This window comes from Furipterus horrens, unplaced genomic scaffold, assembly GCF_987537825.1.
Source record: "Furipterus horrens unplaced genomic scaffold, mFurHor1.1.pri manual_scaffold_6, whole genome shotgun sequence".
Taxonomy (NCBI): domain Eukaryota; kingdom Metazoa; phylum Chordata; class Mammalia; order Chiroptera; family Furipteridae; genus Furipterus; species Furipterus horrens.
The window spans coordinates 178845305-178858398 of NW_028327176.1; the positions used below are offsets into that span (position 1 = coordinate 178845305).

General features: G+C 37.1%; 1 protein-coding gene across 1 annotated transcript in view; it reads left to right on the top strand.

Annotated features, from left to right (window-relative positions):
* The window catches only part of ADGB (androglobin), a 144514-nt gene that overhangs the window by 64902 nt on the left and 66518 nt on the right, over positions 1–13094 (top strand). The window contains exons 13-17 of the mRNA XM_090279946.1: positions 4823–4952; positions 7751–7784; positions 8655–8835; positions 9556–9619; positions 11782–11884. Coding sequence (XP_090136072.1) covers positions 4823–4952; positions 7751–7784; positions 8655–8835; positions 9556–9619; positions 11782–11884 — 512 coding nt within the window. The remainder of the gene's footprint in view (positions 1–4822; positions 4953–7750; positions 7785–8654; positions 8836–9555; positions 9620–11781; positions 11885–13094) is intronic.

Here is a 13094-nt window from a genome sequence, read left to right on the forward strand (position 1 = left end):
ATAGCAGTTTATGATTTGGTGACAAATATACTAAAGCTTGTGTTAATGCAGTGATTACAGGAATGCATTATATTATGGTTCTATTTTACAGTAATAAGTTAAGATAAATATTGAATTTGTTAAAATAAAGCATAAATAGTCCTTACTTTACAGCTTTTGTTACTATTTCAGAACATCAGATTTTTTGTTTTACAGAATCATTCACATTGATGAATATTTTGGGTTATGACCTGATAATTAAATCAGGAGATCAGATGATTGTTTTAGAAACCTGAGAGACAAAGTTTGTCATTCTTAGAGGGGAAAAAAAAGGAAAAACTAAAAATAAAAACTAAGACAATGAAGAAGGAGGAGGAAAAAGATGTACAGGACGATGAGGAGGAATCCAAATTTACTAATATCTGAATATGACAATACTAGTAGAAAGAAAGACTATAATCCAGGGTCTAAAGTTTTTAATAAGTTCGGAGAACTGGCCAGACAGAACCCAGTAGCCATAATTAAAAGTAATAGGGGGTGACATGAGTGGAGGCTCTGACAATTATCACTAAAATTGTGGTCATTTTTATGCAGCAACAGATAACAACTACATGGATATATAAATATATGAAAGATGATAACATTTACACTTGAATTTGTACAATTCATTGTACTTTAAGTATCTCTCAGTAAAGTTGCAAAAATATAAAAATAGCTAATAGTATCTTATTGTTGGCAGCCGTCCATCTCGAGAGACGATGGTGTAGCTTCTTAAGAGTCTATCTGCACCGCCGAGAATGGTTGTGCAGTCCGACTCGGGAGTGACACGGTATCTGTCTCCTCCCGTGTTGAATCGACATCTTGCGATGACGCTGGAGTGTCCTCTCCAGTGAAGCTGAAGCTACAGAGCCTGGGCAGGGTGATATGGAGGGTCTGCTGTTGCCCATGCAGCAGACCCCCCCTCTCTTCGCAGCTGAAGGATCCAAGGGAAAGACGGAGTCAATACAGCTTGGCTTCAGGTGCGCCGCAGGAGTTGCCGGTGTTGACTACAACGTCAAACCGCCTTAGGGACTCCGGCTCCGGATTTTCTGTCGGGATTTACTCCCTTAGCCTTTCCCCTGAAGAGGTATGCCGCAAGGCAGCGGAGGTTTTTTGGAGTCAGAGTTTTCCTTCTCTGATGTGCCCTGACTGGAGGATCGAACCAGCGACACTTAGCTCACAGGCCGACGCTCAATCCACTGAGCCAAACCAGCCAGGGCAATAGTATCTTAAATCATTAAAAAATTAAATAAGAATTCTAGAAATAAGGAATACAATAACTGAAATTAAGGACACATGAATGTTTTTTGTCATAGATTAGATACAGCAAAAAGGAGAATTGGCAAAATGGAAAATAGGTCCCAAGGTAACATCAAGACTGAAGCATGGAGACTGAAAGAAAACACAAGTAAATAAAAAAGAAAAGAAAAGAAAAAAAAAGTAAAGTAAAAGACATATGGGACAAGTTGAAAAATGCCCATATACTTGCAAGTAAATCTCATGAGTAGAAGATAGAGAGGTTATGAAATTATTTATATATATATACATACACACACACTAAAATTATTCCAAAAGTAAAAATAAAAGTCAAGACAAGACATTCAGAAAGTTCTGAAAAAAATGTCAAACAATGTAAATACAAAAAAAAAAAAGAAAAAATCCTGCAGCTAGACACATCACAGTAAACCTATGACAAATACATTATAGTACAATATTACAAGAATATTACTCTAAAGTAAAAGGAATACTGCTACAAAAATCTACACGGATGAATGTCACGCACACACAAAATCAGACCAAAGAAGTCTGGTACAAAAGGGATAAAGCTTGTTTGTAATTATTCTGTTGCTATACATTAAGAAAAGAAAACTAAAAGGCAGTGTGTGGTGTTGGAGGTCACAGTCATGGGTAGCTCTGGGGAGAACCATTGGCTGTGACTGGGAGTAGTGTCTGGCAGGACTCTGGAGGCACTGGTAGTGTTAATATCCCTTAATCTGAAAAACGGTGATATGGCCACGTTTACTTTGTGATATTTCTAGCAAGGTGTACATTTATGGTTTGTGTACTTTTTGAATGTATTTTAAACTTCAATCAAATTTTATTAAAGTTATTGAATAGCTTATATTTACCTCACACTTATAATGACCATTAAACATGATTTTAGCCTTCCCTTGGATATATTAAAATCCATGATAAGAACATAAGAAAAACAGTCAAAATTTAGACCAGACGTCTGTTCATTGTATTGTCTTACTTTAAAGCCTCTTTACATTAGAGCAAGTTAATTTACATCGGTGATATTGTTCAAATCTATCACCTTGAAGACTACTGTTGTTTCTTCGCATCAGGGATTGAACACTGAGGAGTGGGTGAGGAGCCAACCAGAGGAGCACCAGGAGATGGACTCTGGCTGTTAGCACGGCCAGACCTTCAGGAACAGGGAAAACAAAACATTTGCTGCTACTTTGGCTTTTAAAATTTGTTACTGTTACATATTTGTAAATCTAGTTTTCTTCAAACTCTAATTTTAATTTACACATAATCTTATCTGATGCACAAATCTATTAATTTTATGTAAGTTATGCATAAATTTAGTTAGCTGAATTTAAACATATTTAATTGCATTTACAGCATTACCACTGTATATTTTATTTTTTTAAAGTAATTTAAATGCCAAAATTTTCAGCAAACAAAATCTCGCCAAATGTTAAATCACATTAAAAGTTTAAATAACCAAAATTGTGTATTTATGGAACCGTAGTTTTTTAATTTGTATTATTAGCCTTGACAAACCAAAATATTCTTATGTTTTAACTGAATCATAAAGCGAAAACGAAACATTAAGCTATATATTTTAAAGCTTGATTTGTTGGATTATGTAACATGTTAAATTCTTTTATATGTTACAAATGCAAAATACCGCATATACACAGAATTTTCCTAAACCTAACATTAAAATGTTAATGATTCCTCATTTTTCTAATTAATTATATGCTTAACGTTACCCACTCAGGTGATGGTTTTACTGTTTCAGATAATTTTTTATTTTCTCTCAGCTGACTGAGGTTACATATTAATCAGATATTTTGTAGATTGTAAAAACTGAGACCGAAAACCACCAGCACAAATTTTCTCATGATTCAAAAGGCCACCCAGACTTCTGGAACCTCTATGTCCATAGCGACCACAAATGGGCTGGTTTTATAACCCGAACTCCCCAATTTACTCCCTTTAATTGATTTTCATATGTCTTCTTTCAGCTTTATTACTTGATTAAGCTGGATTAACTCGCACAGCCCAGGTCTAAGTGACTTTAACGCTTGATTGGCTTCAACTAATCTATTCGCTGCTTGATACTGTTGTGACTTTGCTAGCGTATTTGTTTTATCGATCAGAGCCAAGCACAAAGATAAGTGAATGACGTTTCACCCTACGGGACAGAAATGTCCCTTCTCTCGCTTTACTGTGGAGTCACGGTTCTCAAGCCAACATAAAAGCCAAGGGTTTTCCTGGCAAGCCCTTGAAAGTGGCTGCTGCCACTATTGCCTTTCACTGGAACAGTCTCCGTAGCAACCTGCCAGATGCGCCCATTCTTGGCTCCAGGCTTTGTTCGACCGCACGGGAGCCTCATAAATGGGTTTGTGCTACCCTCTAGTGGCAGTTTAGGGTAAATCGGAGACATTTAGCTTGAAGTGAATTCTGTTTTACCCAACACAAGCAAGGGGAAAACATCAAAAAGTTTAAGAAGTCTGTGTACATACAATTTATCTTTGAACACATTTACCTAAAAAACATATATTATAACAAATGTGTTGTATTGTGCCTATAAATTTCTAGCTATCCAATGCTGATCTGGGGTCATATTAGCAATTACTTGAAAGGAAATACTGTATAGTTGGGTAGTTACTATGAATGTCTCAGTTATAAACTTAAGTGCTCAAGACTCATAATTAAATCTGACTCTAAGCTCTATTTCACTCATACTCTGAAATTTAGGTAAATCAATTCTAAACGTCAAATTCTTACGTTCTGATCATCAACATTCAAAATGGATAGCCATTGCTTTAAAATAGTGTTTTGGAAAATTTTTCACAAATTTATTGACTAAAAGAGGATATTTCTTTATTAATATAGAAAGAAGTTTAATTTTTTTGACAGGAAAATAATATGGTTGGTTATAAAAGAATGAGAAGGATGAAATGAACAAAATCATAACATTCTGTTCTTGGCCAACTGCAGTTAATTAATATACAATGAAATATTATTCAGTGATAATAAGGAAATCCTGCCATTTGCAACAACATAGGTAGACTTTGAGGACATTGTGCTAAGTGAAATAAGTCAAACAGAGAAAAACAAATACCATATGTGAGGTCTTAAAAAAAAACACAGAAAACAAAAACAAAAACAAATTCATAGACACAGAGAACAGATTGGCTAGATTGCTGGGTGGGCAGAATGGGTGAAGAGATCAAAAGGTACAACATTCTAATTATAAAATAAGTCTGGAGATACAATGTACAATATGGTGAATATAATTAATTATATTGCACGTATATTTGAAACTCTCTAAGAGTAAGTAGATCACAAGAAAAAATTGTAACTATATGTGGTGATAGATATTAACTAGACTTGTGGCAATCATTCTACTATATATACAAGTATCAAATTATTTGTTGTACAACTGAAACTAATATAATGTTATATGCCAATTATATCACAATAAAATCTGCAGTTACTTATTAGTAACTTAAAAGAGGAGATTAAGATAACAGAAGTTTTTTGTTTTTTTTTTTTCCATTAGTCATTATGTACAATCTTTTATTAAGAAAGGGGTGCCCCCAGGTTCTGGTTTATCTTGCCTTACTGAAAATGATGAAACAGAAACCTTCAGCCAGCCAGATTTAAGTCAAGTAACAGGAACTACATCTCAGGTAACTATGTTACTCTTATTATCAACCCAATTCTTAATTGTAGTAGATTTTCCTGCAATTGTGAAATATGTATAAAAAGATGTATGACATGCATCTGACCAGAATAAAGAATACTATTACAAAAAAGTTCTTATGTATACATAACCTATATTAGAAAATTAAATATTCTTCTCTTACAAGAAGTCCTCTTCTGGGTTGTATTTCTTATCTGCCATTTAGAGGTTGGTATAATTAACTCCATAACTTCTAATTGTGCAAAAATATATGAGGTATGTCCAGAAAAAGCCCAGTCATTGTTAATATAATGAGAATGGTTATGTAGGACATTGATGTAACCTGGAAGCCAAGGAGAGTGGACAGGAATGCACATGTGTGAACAATGATGACTTCACTGTAGTAGTCAGTGGGGGCAGTAGATCCCATTGAGTGAGCACCTGTACTGTGAGGCCATCACATTCAAAATGATTAAACCAGTAGAGCAATGAATCTGCATCAGAGTCTGCATTAAGCTTGAACATTGCTCTGTGGAAGCTACTTGGATGATTCAGAAGGCTTTCAGGGATGATGCAATGGGTGCAGCGCAAATAAAAATGTGGCACAAACGCTTCAAAGATGGTCGTGAATCTGTTTAAAGGGATCCACGTTCTGGGAAGCCTGCAACAAGCAGAGCACCTGAGAATGTTGAATGTGTAGGGGCTGCAATCAACAAAGATTGGGGACTGACAGTGTGAGAATTAGATGCTGCTCTGGGGATTCCAAAGAATATTGTGTCTGAGATTTTGATGCTGGATCTTGGCATGAAATATGTTGTGGCAAAATTTGATCCAGGGCTTCTGCTACCAGAGCAGAAGGAACAGTGTGCTACAGTTTCTAATGACTTGATTCAAACCACTACCAATGAACCAGATTTCCCCAAGAAGGTCTTAACCAGAGGTGAATCATGGGTCTACGGCTGTGATCCAGAAAAGAAGGCCCAGTTGTCCCAATGGAAATCACTCGGTTCTCCACTCCTGAAGAAAAGTCGCAGCAAGATCAAGACCAAGATCATGTTAATAAGGAGTACTACCTCAATGTTCTCGGTCGGTTAAGAGATACAATACCACAAAAGCAGCCACAGCTGTGGGCAACTGGTGATTGGCAGCTTCATCACAACAATGGCCCGCTCATGCATCATGTCTTGTGCAGAGTTTTTTGTGAAACATCTAACCACCCAGGTGACTCAGCCCTGCTACAGCCCAGATTTGGTGCCCTGTGACTTCTGGCTTTTCCCAAAACTAAAATCACCTTTGAAAGAGAAGAGATCTCAGACCATCAATGACATTCAGGAAAAGACAAGAGGAAGCTGAGTTATTGGTAGCGTGCCTACTTTGAAGGGACTGAGAGATCATTGTCCTGTGTACAATGTTTCTTGTGTCTTGTATCTTCTTCAATAAATGTCTCTGTTTTTCATGTTACGTGGCTGGATACTTTTTGGGCAGACCTCATATACAATCTATATATACATACATATATATATATATATATTTCTTCCATTGTCTGGTGATGCTTTGTTGTACATACACATTTAAGGGATTTATGACATTAAAGAGCTACTGATTGGAAGCAACTTTATGACATTGATAGATCTTGTCAACTGGTGGCTTTAATTCAGGATAATTGGGGAAGAATGAGCTTCATTTGGGGGTGGGATTAGCTTCAAATGTTAGATTCCCTGAGGCTTTTCCTGGGTGATAGTCAATTTCTCCAGTTGAGGGTCCTCTAATCTCCCTCCTGGGGTGGCACAGAGTCACAGGGATTAGCATACAGTTACCCATCAGTGTTACTGAAGCCAAGCCATGCAGAGCTGCTGAGAGTCCTGAGATTCAGCATGTGAATGTTCACTTAATTCCTCTCCTAACCATATTGTAGGTTCTCCTGCTTCCCACAGCATCTGTGGGCCCAGATCTGAAGCTTTCTCATGGAATCTCTTCACTTGTAGCAACTTCCCGTGTCCTGTGTAGGCAGAAGAATGATAGATACTAAGTGCATTAAAGAGAAGTGGGGTTTATCTGTTCCTTATATAGACATTCAACCCTTTCCTGGGTTTTCAGGCCGTTATCTCAGTCTCTTATTTCTCAGATACCCACTAGTTGTTTCTGGGTTCTTAAGGTTTTGATGGGCTTCATTTTCACTGGCACTTAGTATTCAGTTATGTATCCTATATTATCACCTCCACCTTCTTCACATCCTCTAAAATGTTGCTGACATTTCCCATGATCAGTATGTACAAATCTATACTATTTAAAATTTTATACTTATTTTAATTGTGTTCTAGATAAAACAGAGTTGTAAATCTGAATTTGACTTAATTTCCTTAGGAAAATTTTGAGGAATTACTTTTATAATTTGAAACTAGTCATTCCAAATTCTATTCGTTAACTGCCAATCATAATCTTATGATATTCAACATGTATTTTTTGAACAGGTGCCTCATACCAAGTTATATGTCTACTTAGGGATATTATTGTTTCAATTTAACTTTTATTATAAAATTTAATCATTTAATACACTCAGATATTCTGTATTTTAACACTAAACTTAAACCCTTAATACATTATTTAACTAAATTCACATCTTTTGAATTTTAAAGTTAAAAACAAGTTTCTCTATTTTACTCTATGCTTTAGTATTTTCAGAAATCTGTTTCTTCAGTGTTTAAAAGACTGTATTAACTCCTTTAAAAATGGTGGTGCTTTAGAATTATAAAGTTGTGGTAAATTTATAAATGGTTTCTTAATGTGCTCCTTTTCAATTCACAGGGCAATATTGCTTCACAAGTTACACATGGAAAAGGTAAATTAATAATCTTCTCATGACTATCTTTTCTCACAGACATCAAAGCAGAAAGGGGGTCTCTGCTTCTTGGCAGCTCTGGGCTTTACCCTGGCTCCCAGCAGCCTCTCTGCTGTATCCCCCTGCGATGTAATGAGTCTAATCTGCTCTGGGGGAGAAAAATCCGATAATCCACGTGTTTAATTCAAGTTAAAGGTCAAAATGAAAGATGATCTGATTAGTCCCATGAGTAGCATTCATGTGTTTTAATGCACACATCTTGTGATCCAGGCACTAAAACTATTGCAATTTCTAGTTTCTGAATAAAGAAGACTTGGTCAAACCTCCAACCCCCCAAAAGTGTTAGGTAGCAAATTTAGGTACAAGATGTCTGTAAGAATTGTATGGAATTACCTCATGAACATGAAATAAGATTATGGGATCACGGACTGTGGGGAAGCAATTAAGTAGTCACTTACTGAAATATATTAATTGTAATAGATCTTTCAAGTTTTCATTTCTCCTTCTGTTGTCTAAGCCATCCCCTCTTATATGAATATATTTGTCTATAGCACATTTTAAACTAGCTGATTTCTGTTATAACTTGTTATAACTTTATAATCTCTAAAGGATGTGTGCACAAATTCACTAAAGTTGACTGAGAAATTTATAAAGACTCTACTCTGCATATGTTATGAATAAATTATCTTGAGTTTGTAAAAATGTGAATTTTCTGCGAATTTGAAGCCTGTGTGTAAATGATTATCTCAGCAAATGTTTTCTCAAAACAGGCCTTGATATGTGAACCTCCCTCTATAATTTTCCATGTTTTAGTAACTTGATATTTAACCACATAGATGTGTTGACATCATTGTTTTCTGCCACGCACAGATGAACTAATCGACCTTGGATTGAATGACCTAGCCCATCCAAATGAGGGACCGGGCTTGGAAAGAGATTTGGTCAGCCTGAGAACATCACTGGAAAAATCACAGGAGGAAATTACAGCAATAAATAGCAGTGTTTCAAAAGAAATATGGTTGGATTTTGAAGACTTCTGTGTATGCTTTCAGTAAGTATATATTTTTGTGTGCATTTAATATAGCGGCTATTAAGCTATTAATTTTTAGCTATTATTTAAAATAGGTAAGCCAGTATTGATCTGGTGTTGATATAATAGCAAACAAAGCTATTCAAAGGTAAAATGGCTGAGTTGATTGTCCACATAAAAAATTTTTTTGCCCAGTTTTAGCTTATCTTCATAAACTTACCTGTTAATCTAGATGAAAGCAGAGATCATCTTTGCCTCTTTTAGGCAACTAATTCAATACAGTTGTTATTTTTTCCTAGATTCATTAAGGTATGACTGACAAAATTTTAAGATATTTAAACTTTACATGGTTTTGAATTGATATACATATACATTGTGAGAGACTCCCCCATTGAGTTAATTAATACATACATCACATATTTACATTTTTTTGATGAGAACATTTAGGTTCTATTCTCTTAGCAAATTTCAATTATACAATTCAGTGTTATCAACTCTAGTCATCATGTTCCATATTAGATCTTCAAACTTCATTTATCTTAGAACTGTACCTTTTTACCAACCTCTCCCTATTTTCCCCACCCCTCAGGCCCCGATAACTATTTGTCTGTGAGTTATTATTTTTTTAATTTTCATTTGTTTTTGTCTTGTGCAACCTGTGATTGAATCTAATAAATCTAACATGTAACAGCAGTATGCTGCATATAATGACAATAACCTGTTATAAATAATGTTTTTCAGGAATATATATATTTTCCACAAACCAAGTTCGTATTGCCTTAACGTTCAAAAAACAGAATTCAAGGTAAATATAGTATGATCTCGTCTTCTCTTTCCCTTCTTACACTTAAATCTTTGATAGAATCATGTTAGTAAAAAACACCTTCAAATTTATCAAGCATTTCTGAACTTGAAACATAATTATATTTTAAAATTAATTCTTAAGGTTTTATGTTGCTCCTCTTATCCTGAAAACAAGCAAAATTCTACTACCTCTTATCCACAATGTGATCCTTCTGATTATGTTGTAATGGTTTATTATTATTTAAGTTCACATTAAGAAAATTTTGATTTACAAATAAATGAAGAAGCACAAATAAATTCACTATATTTGATTCTAATTAAGTGTTTACTGAAGCATGTGCAGTTGCTAAAACAGGGCACACTTTACTAGGATTTCTGCTACATTTACCCATGCTCTTCCTTCTGCCTGGAGTTCATCCCCCTTCATTCTTATTGCCTTCATCTACCTACTGCCTGCAAGTCCTACAGAACAGCATGGACCCGTTGACCCTGTCCGACCTCCTTCTCTGGACATAAAACCTGGGTCAAGTTCCGACTCCATGTACTCTGCATGACCTATTTTTACCCAGACACTGACGCCTCTTTGTTCTACCTGCCTGATTACTTCTTGGTGTCCCTCCCCTTACCCACACACTTAATGTCACATCTCAGTGATGTGACAAAATGATAACTTTTTCTTGGAGTTCATCAGAACCCAAACTTGATGACCTTTAATATGGTCTAAAAAGAAGGCTTGGCTGTGACCTGAGGCCAGGATTCCTGATTTTAGTGGCCACAGTGCTGCCAGCGGAACTGGTGTCGCTGGTGGAGCCTGAGGCCTCTCCCGGGTTCCTTCCTTACATGTTCCCTTGGTGCTCAGTGTTGGGGGGGGTGGGTGGCGGGGACAAACAGCTCTTAAAGGTTCCCTGTGTGGCACCAGGACAGTCCTTTTACATGGTCTCCAGGGTCAGCCCACCCCCAAATTCTCAGGATCAAAAAATGACAGCAAATGAACTCTGCTTGGAAAGGGTGCCCAGGCATGCACCTGCGGCTGGCTGATCCAGGGTCCTTCGCAGGATTAGACAGTGAGCATTTGAAACAGCTCAGCTCTCTATCACCAGCATGTGGTAGCTAAATGGAAACAAAGAAATAAAGTGTCAAATGCTAAGTATTACAAAATACTGGGGGAAGCAATCATTTAACCACTGTTATATTCTCGCAAACATTTCTAGCAATCTTGTCATATCTGAATAAATTACAAGGTTTCATTTTTCACAGTATTACTAGAGATTTTTCTTTCCTATTTTAATCAGTTACTTAAATATTGTGGCAAAATACTATGAAAAGCTTTTAAAGTATAGTGACAGTTCAATTTATTTAAAATACCATATACGATCAGTCAAAATTATATTGAAGCACTGAGAATTTGAGAGGCAATAATAGCACAACAGTCAAGATCACCAGATAAAGAGAAAGAACTATTTTTGAATCTCAGCTTTGCTGCTTGCAAGCTCTGTGACCTTTGGAAAATTACTTACCCTCTCTGTGTTTTAGTTTCTTCATCCATGATTATGCCTATTAGTAGTACCACATTGGGTGGGTTGAAAGCATGAACATGTAACTCTTACGTGGCTGTCCTTTAAGGGAACTTCTGGTTTTGCTCAGTATTTTCTTACATCTCCAAAACTAAAATCCAGTCTGGTGCATTAGCATGCAACGGGTATATTTCTGAAGACATAATAGAAGGAAGGGAGAGAGGGTTTATTCCACATACTACTCTGTAAAATACCTTGATATGTCTCTATTAGATACTGCTGCTCTCTGCTGAAGTTACTCCATGGCCTCTCTGCCTACCAGGGACCCATTGTCTGAGCATTGCTCAGCCTGGGTCCAGTCTCCCTTTCTCTTTGTTATTTCTGGGACAAGAATATCCTTTTTCTCTCCGCATGAAGATGACCTTTGACTCTCTGATGGGAGGGCCAGTTCCACAAAAGCCCTACAGACCCCGCCCACATTCACTTAGTATGATTATCTTCACATCACAAAACCTGAAAAGTACCCATTGTGGTGTCTGGAACACAGTACGTTCTCTGTAAATGTTAACTGTTGCATTATGACGAGAAGTGGGGAATACAGCATTTGTGGACAAATGTTAAGCTCAGTGGTTGCTCTGATTTCTTGCAGTTCTCAGATGAGCGTGTGTCCTACTATCTGTTTGTGGATAGTCTCAAACCTATTGAACTACTGGTTTGCTTTTCTGCGTTGGTGCGTTGGGGAGAATCTGGAGGTGAGAGGGCTCTGAGCCCAGCTCATTTTTGCTCTGTCCAGGGGAAATACACAAATGAGATTTTTAGGCTCTGGGTGAAGGAACTTAATTCCTCTTCAGACTCTCTAGGAAAGTCACACTTACACCATTTCCTGTGATCGTCTTACTCCTCAGACATCAAGTTTTGCACTCACTCTCACCACCCACACCTCTCCCTGCGGTCACCTGTTCACCTCTTTGGCACACCCAGTCACTGCCTGTCTTTCCATCTACACATGTCATCATTCCCAAGTCTTTCAAAACCTGTTGAAGAACATGAAGTTTCTTCTTTAGTTTGACAATTCTGAAGATCTTTTTCTTCCATCCCACATTGGTCCCCTACTTTCACGATCATCCTTTATACCTCGTAGTACCAATCACTGCATCATCTCAATCCTCTCAGTTTCAAGCTCTCTCACCACCAGCCCCTGACTGTCCAGTTCACTCTCTGGGTCTCCCACTCCTATCATCCTTTCATTTCTCTGGGGCCACCATCCATCGACCCTGCCACTTTTTCTGTCACTCTCCTTGCATCTTTATTTCTCTCATTTCCAGCATATTTTCCACAATCCATCATTATAATTTCATTCTCCCAGGTTGTCCTCAACCTCCCATCTCACTTTCCTGGCAAAGTCACAATATTGGCCGAGGGAGCTCTACAGTGAAACTTTGCACCAAACCTATAGTTGCATCAGAGCAGCTGAATGTGACTGGGGAAAAAAAAAAAATCATCACCCATCCCACTTTCAATTGAGGACCACAGATTAAAATAAAACAAAACAAAACTCTGGACACTGATGACATTTCTCCAGTTCACTCCTTCTCCCACTCTCATTCTTCCAGATGACTCTCTCTGACCTTCAGATCTCTCTCTTCAGATGTCTACTACCCACTTTCATCCTTGCTCATTTTCAACTGATGACCTTGGAGCAGTTCTCACTGAAGAGATAGAAAGAAGTCAGAAATGACCTGCTTCATTTTCTCATGATGGACTCTCCCCAGCTGGAGTCAGCCTTCCCTCTTGTTCTAATGGATGGACTGTGCCTGCTTCTCTCTAAGACCAGCCCCTTGCACACACATACACAAATGCACAAAATATTCTTTAGTTATTTGGCCTGTTTTCTTAAAGCATTTATCTCTAACTCAAATTAATAGTATATGGCATTATAGAGGTTCAATAAATATTTTTTTG